The sequence below is a fragment of the Barbus barbus genome (genome assembly GCF_936440315.1).
Source record: "Barbus barbus genome assembly, chromosome: 14".
Taxonomy (NCBI): Eukaryota; Metazoa; Chordata; class Actinopteri; order Cypriniformes; family Cyprinidae; genus Barbus; species Barbus barbus.
Window position 1 is genome coordinate 17830910 of NC_136742.1, and position 14240 is coordinate 17845149.

Genomic DNA, 14240 nt, shown 5'->3' on the forward strand with positions numbered 1-14240 from the left:
GATATATTTTAAGATCAGTCAGTGTAAGTTTATTTCAGCTGAAACAGCTAAGACTTACATTTTAGTCTAGGACTAAAGTAGTTTAAGTAGTAAAGTATAGTTTAAGCCTTGTCTGTGAAACCGGGGGTAACCTGAAGAAATCAATACACTCTATGCTCAATATATCCATCAAGAAAAAAAAGAACCTTTTAATGCATTTACAGGACTAAAGAAGCATTTCAGACAAACACTTCCTCCACAAACACAGCCGCCTCTATTGTGAAAGGCCATTGACAAGGTTTTATTGAGCAGAACCTCTGATCCAACAGTGTGACTCACCCTTTATGCACAAAGTCCAACTGATTAGTCCAGAGCTGTCACATTCATTCAATGCATCTGCCTTGTGTTGCTGACAAAACAAAGTGTATTTCCTATTGTCTACTCTCTCTCTCTCTGTCTCTCCATAGAAAGCACACTCAAACATTACAACAAATGTTTCACTCGCTTTTGAACTTATCTGGTTAAAAAGTTGCACATTTATGCAGTAAAATAAGGGAAGCACATGAAAAGGTAATAAAAGGGTGGGGGAGTGTGAGACTGACTCACCTGTGATATGTTTAACTATTGCAGTTTGCCTGTCTAGCTTGTTCTGCGCTTAATGGGCGTTGCTGCTCCATTTATATCGCATGACTCTAGGGCAGGTTTCTCTTTAACTCAGACGTTCTTTTGGGACAAGCATCTTTTATAAAAGGTAGGTGATACTTAATCTGTTCTAAAAAAAAGGGGGGCTCGGAAATGGAGTGTCGTTTCCCATTGGAATAAACGCAAATATCCTTGCAACTTCCGTGTTTGTCTCACAATAATCAATCCTCTGCGCACGAGGGAAATATTTACGGCATATTATTAGGCTATAGGCTATGTTAAAACAAAAGGACATTATATTATCAGAATGGACAGCAGTCTAAAGATATTGCTGTATACTAACGCGGGACATTAATAAACCATATTTGTTGTTTATACTCCAGATCTGCTCAATACTCTTTGCTGCTTTTTGTCAAAATATTGCGCTAGGCTATATGGATTTTCACGATGGTTGCATAAATTATGGGGTTCTTTTTTCGCAGAATCATCAGTCATGGAGGGTCTCTCTCGTGCTAACAGTCTCTTCGCTCTGGATCTCTATCGGGCTCTGAGCGAGATCAATGCTGGGGGAAACATGTTCTTTTCTCCTCTGAGCGTCAGCGCAGCGCTCAGCATGGTCTACTTAGGAGCCCGAGGAGACACTGCCAAAGAAATGGAAAAGGTATGAGGTATAAACTTTTTTTTTTTTTTTTTCAGTTGTGAATCTACAAATAGGCTACATTCTGCACACTTACAGTAATCCTTGATTGGGAAATCCAGCTAGAAAACAAAACCAGGAAGAGTTAAAAAACCCTGTTTCACAGAGAAAATAGGGTGAGGCCCAGATGTCAAAAGGGTAAATATTTGCTCATTGTATGAGCTTAACACAGAGATACATTTATCACAGCCAAACAAAAGCACACAGTTATGAGTTTTTGCCTGGTGAGTTCGTTTAAGCAAGATTTAGTGGAAAAAAATACCTTTCATTCTCAGTGTCTTCGAATTCTTTTGAGTTTAGGCGAGAATGCTTTTGTTAATAAATTAGGCCTAATACAATTTAGGGTTGAGAAAATATAGATGTAGCTAAAAATGACGCAGTTATTTATGGCTTGACTTGTCTTGAAATGATGACTCTTGTTGGGTAACTGTGAAAGTTTGAGTTGACATTATCATTCAGTGAATTCTTTCTGTCATTTCAGTTAATTATTCATGGATGTAGCCAATTCAATAAAATTCCCAAAGTGTTTTTTTTTACTGCAGAAAATGTGCTCTCATTCAGAATAATCTATTGTCATTCAGTTTAAGTGAATTCAGTTAGTACTTTCTGGCCCTACTCTGGTGAATACCCTAGCAAAGCTATAGTTTACAGTATTGTGTAGGTATAGCCACAGCGGTCACACATTAACTAACATATAGAAGTTATGAAAATGTTCCAAGTTGCATAAACACTGTAATGCTATGCTGACTTCAACCATACATCATCTTAGAAAGTATATTTGCAAGCTTAGAATGAAATCAAATGCAAAACATTTGACGTTTATTGATGACCTAGACATAGCAGGACATTTGATTAGCCAAAGAGCACATGCAAACTGTGGTACGACCAGAGAGCGACTGACTCAACAGGAAGAGGGAGAGCTGGAGTAGTGTAAACAAATGATCACAGCTGCACATACCTCTCTCTCTCACTCTTTCAAGCTGTTCTATTAGAAGGAGCTTGACAACAGTAAAATGCATCCAGATCTAAACAACTGAAAACAACTAGAAGACATTCCAAATTTTAGCCACAAAAGCCAACTTGTGCTTGCGCTGATCTTTACTACATCATTTGTTTTAATTTCAGACTCATCTAGATAATGTTTGTAAATGCTTGTCTGGACAACGGACTTCAGACTCTGACAACATTTAGTTTACTCCTTGTAATAAATGTGCTCAGAACAGGCTCTTCAGGGCACACCCTTAGCTTATTCTGTAACATACCATGATCATATTTGAAACTTTTGAATAAAAAATAAATATATAATAAAAATGACAAATTTAGTAAAACTCCTAGTAAAGTCTCTCCTGTGTAAACAAGTACAGTTAATATGTTTACTTCTCTTTCTCTTTTTAGGTTTTGTCCTTCAGTTCTGTCTCTGATGTTCACTCTCATTTTGAGAGCCTCACCACAGCAATCAACAGTCCATCAGCTTCCTATATCCTCAGACTGGCCAACCGTCTCTACGGAGAGAAAACCTTCAGCTTCTTACCTGTGAGTTTATTCTGCCTTAAACAAAAACACATTTGGAAGCTAAACCTTAGACATATATTCTTTTCCATCCATTATTGTTTAACTTCACAATTTAGAGGTCTTTCTTGAGGTCTTTTTTGCTGATTGTTGTCATGTGTCCTGCAGGAGTATTTGGACTCCACTCTGAAGCTGTACCACGCTGACCTTCAGGCTGTGGACTTCATTGGAGCATCTGATGAGTCACGACAGCTCATTAACAAATGGGTGGAAGAGCAGACAGAGAGTGAGAAGATCAGCTCATAAACAGTTCTATTTCAGATTAATGAATCCGTTTGGACCTATTGATAGAATATCTTTCTTAAAAGTACAGATGTGAAGTCAGAAACACACACTTGTGTTTTTCAGATAAAATCAAAGACCTTATCAAGCCGGGAATGGTGACTGGAATGACCCGCCTAGCTCTGGTTAATGCCATCTATTTCAAAGGGAACTGGCTACAGAAATTTAATGCTCAAGACACTAAAGAAATGCCATTTAAAATGAACCAGGTCTGTTTGCAAAATATTATACAAATACAGTGGTTTGTCCTTACACTATGCATACTAAATCATATATACTTGATAGAGGGTCATACTCTTTTTCATGTTCACTTTCTCACTGGTATGTATATTTGTCTTCCATCAGAATGATCGCCGGCCAGTGCAAATGATGTACCAGAAGAAAAAGTTCCCCTTCAACTATATCTGTGACCACCGCTTGCAAGTGCTGGAGTTGCCATACGTAAAGGAGGAGCTCAGCATGTTGATCCTTCTTCCTGAGGAAAGTCAGGATGGCTCTGACCCTCTTCATAAGGTCAGCAAAAAGTTTTCTTACTGATCTGCTTGAATTAAAAATATTGTAATCTTGTGTATATTCAGAGACTCATGTCCATGTGTGTTTGACAGCTGGAGAGCGAGCTGACCCTTGATAAGCTGCATGAATGGACCAACAGAAACAATATGGACTCCCATACAGACATCATAGTCCACTTGCCAAAGTTCAAGCTGGAGGTTGAGAGCTCCTTAGCAGACATATTGATGGGAATGGGGATGACCTCTGTGTTTCAGGGTCCAAAGGCTGATCTGACAGGCATGAGCAGTCAGGGTGGCCTCTTCCTTTCAGCAGTGGCCCACAAGGCCTTTGTGGATGTGAATGAAGAAGGCACAGAGGCAGCAGCCGCTACAGCAGCCATTGTGGCATTCTGTATGTTACGAGAGGAGCACTTCATGGCAGATCACCCCTTCTTGTTCTTCATCAGGCACAATCCCACCAAAACCATCCTCTTCTTCGGCAGATTCAGAGGCCCTATGTGATGTTTGTCTAACACTAAAATAAACAATAAATACTAGTATTTAGATGTCAATAATTCACATTTTGTATTATTTTTTCTGTTTGTTTGTTTGTTTTTAAGAGCACCGCAACACAAAAATAATGTCTTGGATTTGGATTGAGATGAAAAACACTAATTTAGAGTTCAAAATTTGCTGGAAAATGATGGCACAATGCAACACATTTTTGAAAATGCTTTTATTGATTATCACAAAAAATATTTTGCAAAGGACAAAAAAGTAAATCAGAATTCAATACAGTCATAGGCAGGCTGACACCTCTGTTTGCTAAAGAATAGACATAACACAGCTGTTAACACACTAAATCAACAGCGTATCCCAACATTCATCATGTTCAGGAACTCACATGACCAAAAATTGTGTGATGTCGAGGAATGTGTAGCTAAGTTAAATTAATTACATATTACATATAGCCTAATTTGGTAGTAAAATGAAAAGTGTTGCATATTGTATTGTTGCAGCAATGAATAGCCTGTGCGTATTTAATAGAAATATTTGCATCTGCTTTTTATCAACTATAAGCACTACAATTAGTACATTATATAATCGGTTAGATGGGGTCTACTAAACAAACTTTTATAAGTGTAGGCTATTGTGAAGTGCAACGTTTTAAAAATGTGTTATATATAAACGAACATTAAAAAAAAAAAAAAAAACCTAACTTGCGATTATACAACACTACAAGTTTGTCCCATCAGGTAAGCAAAGGTTCAACACACACTTGTCGTTTTGACGCCTACTTGAGCATTTGGGCCAAACAATGGAAATACGTCATGTGAGAAGTGGTCAAACACAAAGGTCGCAAGTTCTGTAGAATGCGACAGATAATCCCAGCCGATTTCGAGCGACTATGGGTGTTTTTCAACCACTTTTCCAGTTTGCCCCAAGTAACCCAGGTGGACGTACACGGTTGTAGCAACTCATGTAAATCGGTTGAAAACAGTAAAAACTCCTACTTATTGAGAAACGCCCTTTTCGTTCTGCAGACAAGTACACTGGGCGGAGCCCTCTCCAGTCCGCACTCAACAACCCCAACATACAGCAACACCACCACCAAATCAGTGCAGCTTACTAAACGCATTCTTATTTAACATTTTCAAGATAATTGCAATCTTTTACAACATCAAGTGAATATTTTGAACGCGCAGTCTACAAACGTATGCAGTGGAGTGGAAGCTGTCGAACCAACAAAGAGGGCAACAACTGAATTACGCCGCAAGGACATCGTTAATAAAAGTAAAATACTACATTTATACTTAGTGACTTGAAAGAAGGTTGCATAAAGTTTGATACTCACAATTGTTGTTTTGGTGTTTCTAGCAGTGTCATCAGTCATGGAGGGTCTCTCTCGTGCTAACAGTCTCTTCGCTCTGGATCTCTATCGGGCTCTGAGCGAGATCAATGCTGGGGGAAACATGTTCTTTTCTCCTCTGAGCGTCAGCGCAGCGCTCAGCATGGTCTACTTAGGAGCCCGAGGAGACACTGCCAAAGAAATGGAAAAGGTATGAGGAATAAATACGTCACCATTGGTGCTATTCATTTTTAGTCTAGTTTCAGTTTTCAGTACATTAATTAACTTAAAAATTAAATGATATTTTTGAGATCTACCTATCTGTCTTTCTCTTTTTAGGTTTTGTCCTTCAGTTCTGTCTCTGATGTTCACTCTCATTTCGAGACCCTCACCTCAACTATCAACAGACCATCAGCCTCCTACATCCTCAAACTGGCCAACCGCCTCTATGGAGAGAAAACCTTCAGCTTCTTACCTGTGAGTCCATTCTGCCATCAGTAATGAGACACTCTGAAGCTGTCTGTATGCTCTGAGACACCACATTTATTTTGTCCTGCAGGAGTTTTTGGACTCCACTCTGAAGCTGTACCACGCTGACCTTCAGGCTGTGGACTTCATTGGAGCATCTGACGAGTCACGACAGCTCATTAACAAATGGGTGGAAGAGCAGACCGAGAGTGAGAAGATCAGTTCTTCTACAAATAAATCAAATTAAATTTGAAAGAATAATTTTGGACTTGATACGTGTATACATATTTTATCTTAAAAAAAAAAAACAGATATAAAATGAGCAACAACACTTGTGTTTTTTAGATAAAATCAAAGATCTTCTCAAGCCAGGAATGGTGACTGGAATGACTCGACTAGTTCTGGTTAATGCCATCTACTTCAAAGGGAACTGGATGCACACATTTAAAGCAAGAGAAACTAAAGAAATGCCATTTAAAATAAACCAGGTACTTTCCACCTTTTGTTTTAGCAGTGGAACAGCAAAAGCAAACTGGAATTCACTTTTAAAACCTTATGCAATTGATAGTGCTTACCCACTGTTGCAATAACTCTTCCAACACCCACACATGCACTAACCAATTTTATATATGTTATGCATATCTTGATTTACTGAAATTTGTCTTCAATCAGAATGAGTGCCGGCCTGTGCAAATGATGTACCAGAATAAAAAGTTCCCCTTCAGGTGCATCCCAGAGTCTAAACTGCAGGTGCTGGAGTTACCATATGAACAGGAGGAGCTCAGCATGCTGATCCTTCTTCCAGACGAAACTCAGGATGGCTCTGACCCTCTTCTGAAAGTGAGCAAAATTGCCTTGATCAAAAAAAGATGAATAGTTTTGATCCTGTTGAATAGTTCTGTTTCAGTGTATGTTATTTTTCATGTGTGTGTGTGTGTTTAACAGCTGGAGAGTGAGTTGACCCTTGACAAGCTGCTTGACTGGACTGAAAGAGACAAAATGGCGACACTGTTGAATATCAGAGTCCATTTGCCAAAGTTCAAGCTGGAGGTTGAGAGCTCCCTATCAGAAATACTGCAAGAGATGGGTATGAGCTCTGTGTTCCAGGAAACAAAGGCTGATCTGACAGGCATGAGCAGTCAGGATGGTCTCTTCATTTCAGCAGTGGTTCACAAAGCTTTTATTGATGTCAATGAGGAAGGCACTGAGGCAGCAGCAGCCACTGCAGTCTGTGTGCGTGCCTGTGCCCTTCAACTACAATTTCAGAGTTTCACAGCAGATCATCCGTTCATGTTCTTCATCAGGCACAACCCTACTAACAGCATCCTCTTCCTTGGCAGATTCAGAGGTCCATCCTAGAAATGTGCACCCAACTGAAGAATTGTGTTTTTCTGTGAATTTTTTTTCAAATAAATAAACTACACAATATGCATTTGTTCTTGTCTTCACACATGGCATTAGGAAAGTCAGGGTGTAAAAAAGGCCACCTCTCAAAGTGAACTCTTCCGAACCCTCCCGCCTGTGTTCGCGATTTGGACTGTTCCAAACTTTCCGCCGGAGTAAAAAACCCAAGACAGTATTGAGGCTGGATGTGTAGATGTTTATAGTCAATAGTTAATAAGTTTTAATCAGTTAGAAGTGCACCGTTTAAGGATTGTGTGGATATATGTGTGTGTGCAGCTAATCGTAAGTACATTTACATAATTTAAAGTATGATAAGTTCTCGAAAGAGATTAATGATCGCTACAGCGGCATTCCGCCTAAATGTTTACATTGTTAACTATATTTGCTCATTATCCTGTTGAAAATGTTATAATTGTCCTAAGTTATTTGTTTGTTAGAGTATTTAATGTTATATCGCATATTAGGTTATAATGCGTAGACACAACGCATCTCAAAGAACATGTCTGGGCTTGTTCACCTGACAAGTTAGGCACGTGCGTTAGGCACGTGAGTTACACACCCAGTGCAGTAGTGCGATCATTTATAGAACTTCGATCTGTATCTGTATCTATATTATATTTATATTGTTTACTTCATGCTAAGTTCACTGTCATTTACAATGCCTTAACTTATGAGTATTCAAGCACTGCTATAAAGATCTGTTAATATGTATTTATTCATTATATTTGTATACTGTTTTATATTTACAGAACCACACACCTATTTGCACAATAAATCACCCTGAAGTACATCACTGGTGTGAGACCTAATGTTCTAGCCGGACATCCTGTAGCCGTTCAATGAATCCGAACCTGAGTTAGACAAGAGTAGACAACAGTTTTTATATGGTCCTTCGAGCCGGATCTGTGGATTGCTACAGAAATGTCTCACCCAGAAAGAGAAGCTCCTGCTGTGCGATCAAGGCGACAAGTTAACCCTCCAGCCTACTTAGAAGATTTTGAGCTCAGTGGACCTGGGCCTCATCGACAACAATCACGGTCACTTACCTGCCAAGGATTACAGGAGGATGAACCAGCAAGTACTACAGGTCATTCCAGATCCACTTCACCAGTGAGCCAAGCATCGGAATGTGCAGAATGGATATTGACCGACCAATGGGACAGTAATTATGGAAAGCTGAGAGAGGAGAATGCAGCATTGAAAAGACAAGTGCAACAGCTGCCAGGGCTTACAGCCATGCTTGAGGAGATCAAGAGGGAGAACGCAGCCTTGCAACGACAATCCAGCCAGCTCCCTGAGATCGTTTCAGCATTCCAAGAGATGCGTCAACAGAATGCAGTACTTTGGCATGAGCTTCAAGACTTGAAATCGAAGCGGATATTTACACCTGAGTTAGTCACTCCACCAATGACATCACCACGCTCTCACTCTCCAGCAGTCAACCTTCAGACTCCACAGCCATACCGCCCAATACCAGCTCCACGCTCCAGACTGCCACCATCTGCCACTAAGAGACCGCCACAGCCAGCTGTGCCAGAGGAAAGCTCAGAGCTGACTGAAGATCTGAGAAACGTGAACATTTCTTCCTCCACTTATGAGAGACCTTCCTTTACAGCACATTATAGTGACTCAGCTCAGTTCAGGTATCCCAACTCTCCCGCATATTCTCAGCCACCTCAACTGCCTAAGTCTGTTGTTCCATCACAGGATAGGAGGAGGCCAGACCAAGTTGAATACATTTCTAAACATCTTTTACCTTCATCTACCCAAGAGAAAATCTACAGAGGTCCAGCCCCTACCATCCCCTACCTGACATCTTCTGACCCTAGGGAGTTTTCAAGACTGAGAATTGCTTTAGAGAACATCCTGCCTGACGATGCCACAGAACGTTTCAAATTTCAAATCCTCACAGACCATCTGAAGTTGGAGGAGGCCCTCCTGATGGCAGACTCTTATAGCAATTCCAGATTTCCCTTCACCAACACCATGAAAGCTCTGGATAAGATGTATGGTCAACCCCACCAATTAGCCCTGCAACGAATCGCTGAGCTGATGGATGGAGCTAATATACGCAGTGGAGATGTAAAGGCCTTCAGGATGTTTGGACTGCAGGTGCGCTCACTTGTCAGTATGTTGCAGCAACTGGGCCACAAAGGTACTGTAGAGCTGGAATGTGGGTCACATGTGTCTCGACTCCTGAGTAAACTGCCACATGACCTCAGATCGAGTTTCAAGCGGTACACCCACCCTTTGCAAGTCTCTATTCCCACCTTGTTGGACTTCGCTGATTGGCTGGAATATGAGCTTCAAGTACAGGAAGACCATAGCCAGTACGCTTGTTACCCAAGGCAGGAATCTTCAGTGCGTGACAGAGAGGTGAAAAGAGAGTCTAAGCAGCCTCGCAGACCGACCACCATTCTACTTGGTACTGACAAGTCACATTCCACACCAGCTTCAGTCAGAGAAGAGAAAGTAAGAGCTTATTGTCCATACTGTGACAATAATAAACATTATCTGAATGGCTGTGACAACTTCAAACATCTTAGCAAAGACCTGAAGATAGACTGGATAAAGACAAAGAACCGATGCTGGCGTTGTGGTCGTGGACATCAAGCAGTTAACTGCACACTAAAGACTCTCTGCCCAACTTGCAACAAGAAGCACCTTTTGGTACTGCATGATGTCAATGACCAGGGCAAGCCATCTCAGCCAAGTGCAGCTCCTTCCAGTGCAGTTTTATATGTTGACCGCCCAACCTCCGGCAGTAAAGTGCTGCTCAAAGTGACTAAGGTTCTGATCAGGAATGGAAATGTGTCAATGGAGGCCTATGCCGTATTAGATGATGGATCAGAACGGACCATCATTCTGCATGATGCAATGCAGAAGTTAAGACTTGCGGGGGAGCCAGAGGACCTTGTACTCCGTACAGTGAGACAGGACACCCAGGTCATTCACGGGGCGGCGGTGACTTTTACTGTGTCCCCAACGGTTAACCCCAGCAAAGCTTACAAGATCCGTAATGCCTTCACAGCCAAAGCACTTGGTCTAGCAGAACATACACACCCAGTCAGTGTTCTGCAACGGAAATTCAAACATCTTGCTGGGTTACCTCTACAACAGCTGGACAAAGTACACCCCGTTCTTCTCATTGGCTCTGATTGCCCCCACCTCCTTACACCCATAGAACCAGTCCGACTGGGGCCCCCTGGTGGGCCAGCAGCAGTTAGAACACGTCTCGGATGGACACTGCAGGGTCCAACTGAAGATTCGAGCAGTCATCTTTCCCCTGATCAATGCTTCTTCACCTCGCTGCGGCCTGTCAACGACCTTTATGCAAATGTGGAGAGACTGTGGCAAATGGATGTTTTACCCTACCAGAGTGAAAAGGTGATCACCAGATCACGCCAAGACAAAGAGTCCATTCAGCTTCTGCAAGAAAATACAGTGAGAGTGGAGGTTAATGGTGTCCAGAGATATGCTACTCCTCTGCTCCGTGTCAAGAACATGCCTCGTCTCTATGCACCAAAGGAAGCTGTCCTACCACAGTTGAGAGGAATTGAGAAAAGGCTGGAAAAGGACCCTGATTTAGCTGCAGCATACCAAGAGGAGCTGGCCAAGCTAGTGCAAGCTGAGTATGTTGTCAAACTTGGGCAGGAGCAAGTGGACAAGACAAAGGAAGCCTGGTACATCCCGCACCACATAGTGCAGCATAATGGGAAGAACAGGGTGGTCTTTAACTGTTCATTCTCATACCAAGGGCACAACCTGAATGAGCTTCTGTTTCCTGGTCCAACACTTGGTCCATCTCTCCTGGCAGTCCTTCTACGTTTCCGGGAGCACTCCGTTGCCATCAGTAGTGACATCCGTGGCATGTTCCATCAGGTACGCCTTTTGCCAAAGGATAAACCACTGCTGAGATACATCTGGAGAGACATGCAGAGAGACAGAATCCCAGATGTCTATGAATGGCAGGTACTGCCTTTCGGGACCACTTGCAGTCCGTGTTGTGCCTCATTTGCTTTACAGAAGCACGTTCTAGATCACAGCCAGCCTGGAGAAGACACACGAATTTCAGTGGAGAAGTCATTTTATGTGGACAATTGCCTACAAAGCTTTGCTTCCTGTGACATGGCTAAGAATCTTGTAGACAAACTTTGCAGCCTTCTAGCATCTGGTGGCTTTGAGCTACGGCAGTGGGCTAGCAATGACCCTTCAGTTATCAGCCATCTGCCAGCCGACATTCAGTCTAAGAGTAGCATCCTCTGGCTCCGCGAAGGCCACCAAGAAGCTCAGGAATCAACTCTTGGCCTGCACTGGAATTGCCAATCAGATACCCTCTCTTACAAACGACGCAAATCGGACCATAAAGTGCCCACAATGCGAAGTATTTACCAGATCCTTGCCAGCCAGTATGATCCCCTTGGTTACATCATACCTTTTACCACTCGAGCCAAGGTGATAGTACAGAGGTTGTGGGACAAACAGAGGGAGTGGGATGACCCAAGGCTGCCAGAGGACTTATTAGATTCTTGGAAACACTGGGAAGGTGAATTGGAAGATCTGCAGAATATCAGTTTGCCCAGATGTTACTGCAGCAAAGAAATGGACTGCTCTACTAGTATTAGGCAACTTCACATCTTTTGTGATGCCTCAGAGAAGGCGTATGGATCTGTGGCCTACTTGAGAACAGAGAACCCTCAAGGTAAAGTGGAGATAGCCTTTGTAACAGCTAGGTCCCGTGTTGCTCCCAGGAAACAGCAGAGCATCCCTCGCCTTGAGCTGTGTGCAGCACTCACAGGTGCACAGCTTGCTAAAGTCCTGAAGGCAGAGCTAACAATACCACTCAGTAGTGTTACGCTGTGGTCTGATTCCACCACAGTGCTAACCTGGCTTTTATCAGACTCCTGCCGCTTTAAGGTGTTTGTGGGGACCAGAGTGGCAGAGGTACAGGACTTGACTGAATCTGACACTTGGCGTTACGTACAGTCTGCCGATAACCCCGCAGATGCCATTACAAGAGGAAAGTCTCCCTCTAATCTCAACAGAGAAAGCAGATGGAACCAAGGCCCAGCATTCCTCAGACAAATACCAGACCGCTGGCCAGAGATGCCATCATTAAGCCATGTAAATCAAGACAGTGAGCTAAAGAAGTCGACCTTCTGTGGACTGTTAACCTCTGCTCTATCACTGCCAGATCCTCATCGATTTTGCACCTTCACAGATTACCTAAATGCTCTTATACATCCATCAGCTGAAAGCTCCCCCTCTATCGCAACTGCAGAAGACTATAAAGAAGCTGAGCTCACAGCCCTCCGACAGATCCAGGCAGAATCATTCCCTGATGAGATATTGCACTTGAAATCTGGTAAATCTCTACCAAGCAATAGTCGACTGTTGTGCCTAGCTCCAGAACTAGATAACAGTACAAATCTCATACGGGTTGGTGGTCGCCTCAGACTAATCGGTCAACTAGAAGAAGATACCATTCACCCCATTGTCCTTGACCCACATCACCCGCTCACCAAACTGATCATCAGAGATTATGATGACCGCTTGCATCACCCTGGACCAGAGAGAGTGTTTGCAGAGCTCAGGAGAAAATACTGGATATTACGAGGACGTGCAGCAGTGAGACATCATCAACGGCAATGCACAGAATGCCAAAAATGGCGGGCCAAACCACATCCCCCAAGGATGGCAGACCTCCCACCTGCCAGGTTAAGAATTCACCAGCCCGTTTTCTATTCAACTGGTATAGATTGCTTCGGTCCTTATCTCATAAAGGTTGGACGCCGAAATGAGAAGCGTTGGGGTATTATTTTTAAGTGTATGACCACCCGTGCAGTGCATATTGATCTCCTCGCAAGTATGGACAGTGATTCATTCCTGATGGCCCTTCGTCGCTTCATTGCTCGACGAGGGAAACCCTTTGAAATCCTATCAGATCAGGGAACGAATTTCAAAGGTGGGGAAAAGGAGCTTCGGGATGCCTACGCTGCTCTTCAGCCTGAGCTCCAAACTCAACTTGCAAGCCAGCAAATCAAGTTTTCATTCAATCCACCTAATGCCCCACATTTCGGTGGATGCTGGGAGCGAGAAATTCGGTCCCTGAAAACAGCCCTGCAAGTGACCCTCGGAGCCCAAACAGTCACTGAAGAAGTGTTGCGGACTGTTCTCATTGAAATTGAGGGGATCCTCAATGCCAAACCCCTTGGTTACACATCTTCAGATATCGCTGACCCAGACCCAGTTACACCTAACATCTTGTTGATGGGGCGGCGGGACGCCTCACTTCCGCAAGTGGCATACCAGGATTCTGAGCTTCTGAGTAGACGGAGATGGAAGCATAGTCAGCTGCTAGCTGATCACTTTTGGATGCATTTCATCCGTAACTATCTACCTAGCCTTCAGACCAGACAAAAATGGATGTCAGAAACAGATAACCTACAGACAGGTAAAACTGTTATGATTGTAGATCCACAGCTACCTCGCGCACTCTGGCCTGTTGGAAGGATTGTTCAAGTTTTCCCCGGGAAGGATAACAGAGTCAGATCGGCTAATATCAAGGTGAAGGACAGGACTTACCTAAGGCCAGTGACAAAGATCATCTGCCTACCTCCTTTGCCTGAATGACATTTCAATACTTAGTAAGGCCTTTCTTCTTGTTCAAATTCACAGTGTGAATTTGGGGGCGGCTGTAAAAAAGGCCACCTCTCAAAGTGAACTCTTCCGAACCCTCCCGCCTGTGTTCGCGATTTGGACTGTTCCAAACTTTCCGCCGGAGTAAAAAACCCAAGACAGTATTGAGGCTGGATGTGTAGATGTTTATAGTCAATAGTTAATAAGTTTTAATCAGTTA

The 14240-nt window shown here is 42.9% G+C and overlaps 2 protein-coding genes across 2 annotated transcripts; both read left to right on the forward strand.

Moving 5' to 3' along the window:
* The first annotated feature begins 448 nt into the window (after positions 1-448).
* On the forward strand, positions 449-4857 carry LOC306880102 (leukocyte elastase inhibitor-like). The gene is made up of 7 exons (XM_079433408.1): positions 449-730; positions 1104-1282; positions 2714-2851; positions 2996-3113; positions 3236-3378; positions 3515-3682; positions 3775-4857. The coding sequence occupies exons 2-7, from the start codon at positions 1115-1117 to the stop codon at positions 4180-4182; spliced, it is 1143 nt and encodes a 380-aa protein (XP_079289534.1). The 5' UTR covers positions 449-730; positions 1104-1114; the 3' UTR covers positions 4183-4857.
* A 374-nt stretch (positions 4858-5231) lies between these two features.
* LOC306880103 (leukocyte elastase inhibitor-like) lies at positions 5232-7408 on the forward strand. The gene is made up of 7 exons (XM_079433409.1): positions 5232-5454; positions 5539-5720; positions 5849-5986; positions 6069-6186; positions 6323-6465; positions 6650-6817; positions 6923-7408. The coding sequence occupies exons 2-7, from the start codon at positions 5553-5555 to the stop codon at positions 7334-7336; spliced, it is 1149 nt and encodes a 382-aa protein (XP_079289535.1). The 5' UTR covers positions 5232-5454; positions 5539-5552; the 3' UTR covers positions 7337-7408.
* The last annotated feature ends 6832 nt before the right edge of the window (positions 7409-14240 follow it).

What these genes read in the sequence shown, in the direction of transcription:
- LOC306880103 (XM_079433409.1), top strand. Translation starts at nt 5,553, where the DNA reads ATGGAGGGTCTCTCTCGTGCTAACAGTCTCTTCGCTCTGGATCTCTAT. An exon ending in CTGCCAAAGAAATGGAAAAG is followed by an intron (nt 5,721 to 5,848) that starts GTATGAGGAATA and finishes TTCTCTTTTTAG; the next exon opens with GTTTTGTCCTTCAGTTCTGT. An exon ending in TGCCATTTAAAATAAACCAG is followed by an intron (nt 6,466 to 6,649) that starts GTACTTTCCACC and finishes GTCTTCAATCAG; the next exon opens with AATGAGTGCCGGCCTGTGCA.
- LOC306880102 (XM_079433408.1), top strand. Translation starts at nt 1,115, where the DNA reads ATGGAGGGTCTCTCTCGTGCTAACAGTCTCTTCGCTCTGGATCTCTAT. An exon ending in AAACCTTCAGCTTCTTACCT is followed by an intron (nt 2,852 to 2,995) that starts GTGAGTTTATTC and finishes TGTGTCCTGCAG; the next exon opens with GAGTATTTGGACTCCACTCT. An exon ending in GCTCTGACCCTCTTCATAAG is followed by an intron (nt 3,683 to 3,774) that starts GTCAGCAAAAAG and finishes TGTGTTTGACAG; the next exon opens with CTGGAGAGCGAGCTGACCCT.